The sequence below is a fragment of the Nannochloropsis gaditana genome, assembly GCF_000240725.1.
Source record: "Nannochloropsis gaditana CCMP526 unplaced genomic scaffold scaffold062, whole genome shotgun sequence".
Taxonomy (NCBI): Eukaryota; class Eustigmatophyceae; order Eustigmatales; family Monodopsidaceae; genus Microchloropsis; species Microchloropsis gaditana.
The window spans coordinates 31586-33854 of NW_005803891.1; the positions used below are offsets into that span (position 1 = coordinate 31586).

General features: G+C 59.8%; 1 protein-coding gene across 1 annotated transcript in view; it reads right to left on the bottom strand.

Annotated features, from left to right (window-relative positions):
- NGA_2047800 (uncharacterized protein) overlaps positions 1-738 on the bottom strand; it is a gene marked incomplete at both ends in the record, with an annotated part of 1468 nt that extends 730 nt beyond the window's left edge. Inside the window, 2 exons of the mRNA XM_005855981.1 lie at positions 80-288; positions 556-738. Of these exons, the coding sequence (XP_005856043.1) occupies positions 80-288; positions 556-738 (392 nt within the window). The remainder of the gene's footprint in view (positions 1-79; positions 289-555) is intronic.
- Between the last annotated feature and the right edge of the window lie 1531 nt (positions 739-2269).

Below are 2269 nucleotides of genomic sequence, written 5' to 3' on the forward strand. Positions count from 1 at the left end.
ACACCGGGTCAGGGCCTTGTCCCGCCTCAGCCATTGCAAGAGATCTCCTCTACCTCGCCCCCCCTTCCTCCCTCCCCACCGATGGAAAAGCCCAGGATGGAGCCGATGAAGCCGTGGCCGATTTTTAAATCCGGGTAGTCTTTCACGTCCAGCATGGTCAAGAAGGAGCCTTGCTCCACGTGCTCCTGGCTCACGGTCGCGAGCAGGAGCTGGGCGAGGATGGAGCTGAAAATTCCGAAGCCGATGTAGGGCCAGAGCAGGTAGGCGAACCACAGGAGGGTCCGTAAGCTGAGGAAAGAAAGGAGGAGGGGGAGGGGGAGGCGTGGAAGGGAGGCAGGGTCAGGGGGATGAGGGCATTGGTGCAGAAAGCGAAACAGGAGTACGTGCGTGTGCAAGGTGAGGATGTTTGGAAGGCGGCATCCCCTAGGGCCTTGAGCACGCCTGGTCAGGGGTCCCAGCGGGTTCCAGCGACGCACCGCGTGACGTACAGACATGGCTTCTTCGCCCTATCCCTCTCTCCTTCCCTCCCCCAAATCCGCCCTCCCGTCCGCTTACGTTTTCTGTATTTTCCCCGTGTCTTTCAAGAATGTATTCATGTTGCTGTCGTCCAGCTCTCGCAACTGAAAGCCAGCGAAGAATTGAGAGGTCAGGGGGGCGATCAAAGGCTGATGGGGCTCGTCCACGTCCAGGACCACGTCGCCGTTCTCTTCTCGCAAGGATTTGAAGGGACGAAAGCCGTTCGGGGGCCAATTGCCACCAGGGAGGGTGGAAGAGATGACTGAGCGTTGATTCGCCTCAGAAGATCTGGGGGAGGAGGGAGGGCGCTGGGGAGGGGAGGCTGGGGGGGCGCTCGAGGTCGCCTCAGCACATTTCACCGACAGACGGCGGAATGAGATGGACTCAACTCTGTTGTCCGTAACCAAAGCTTCACGTGCGTCAAAGGCGATGTCGGGATTGCGGTAGGGAGGAACGAAGGCCGCAGCAGGGTGGAGGAGGGGGAGGAGAAGGAGGGGAAGGAGCTTCCACTTCTCTCTTGTGGACGGCCCACTTTTTCTGGCCATGCGACAATCTTGTCGTCTGATTCCACCCCCCTTCGATCCTGTGTCTGACACGGTGCCGTCCTGTGGTGTCCAAGCGCATGGAGGTGGGAAAGGTGGCGTGAGGCAACTTGCACTTGAGGAAACGGCTTCGACCTCCTCCCAGGGCGACGTCCCACAGCCCTCTGCTACTTCCGAAGTGGGTACCCACAACTTGGTATGTCCCTCCATACAGCACCCGACAACAATGCATCCGAACGGTGCACACGTATGGGTGTTTGTTGGCAAAGTTTTGGGCCCAAGAGCCCTTCATAGATGGCGTGCAAGAGATGGAACAAGTCCTCCGGCGGGGCGAGACGCATCTTCGCCGCCGCTGTGCGTTGGCTCCCCCCATATTAATAGAATATAATGCAATATTTAACAAGATACAATTCACTTCTCCGCCGTCGCCACCCATAACACACACTCCCCCCACGGTACAGGAAGGGACGGCCACTGCATCACTGGCAGGTGTGGTGAAAATGGACGACGACGACTTAGACGCCCTCTTGGATGACGCGGCAGAGGATGTGTTAAGTGCCACTACCCCCCAGAATACATCTGTCGATGCACAAATCCCAGCCTCCGTGTCCGCCCACTCACCATCCGATAGTATGCTGGAGGACGCCATTTCCTCGGTTTTCGCACAGCCCGGGCCACCTTCCTCGTCCAGCAAACCCAGACATGGTATGCTCCCCCTCCCTCGCCCTCTGACCTCGCCTCCCAAGAGGGTGAAAGCCCCTCCCACGTTGGAGGATGCCTTGTCTGCAGTACTGCCAGCCCCTGAGGCGGAAAAATGGCGGGCGATCATTCAGGCCGATGTTCCTCGGCTGGAAGGAATGCGCACACATCCTCCCAGCTTTGCGTACCGATCCTTCCTTGCCCGTGGTGGCGGGGACTATCCGAGGCCTGCACGTCCCGCGAAGGGCGATAGGGAGGGAGAAGAGGAAGGCGAGGCACACGTGCCATGGAAAGAGAGCGAGGGCAAGGGCGGGCAGGACCCGGGCGCCGTGCTTACGGGCTTAATGATGCGGGCCTGCACCAAGGCCGGGGTGGCCGACACGGAAGGGCTTCGGCAGGGACTGAAATCCTACCCGGAAGCGACCAAGAGGCTGGAGGCTTTGTTCCTCAAGCAACTCGCCCGGGACCTGAAGCCTGTGGTGGCGGAGGACGAGAATTTCGACCCGACGCGC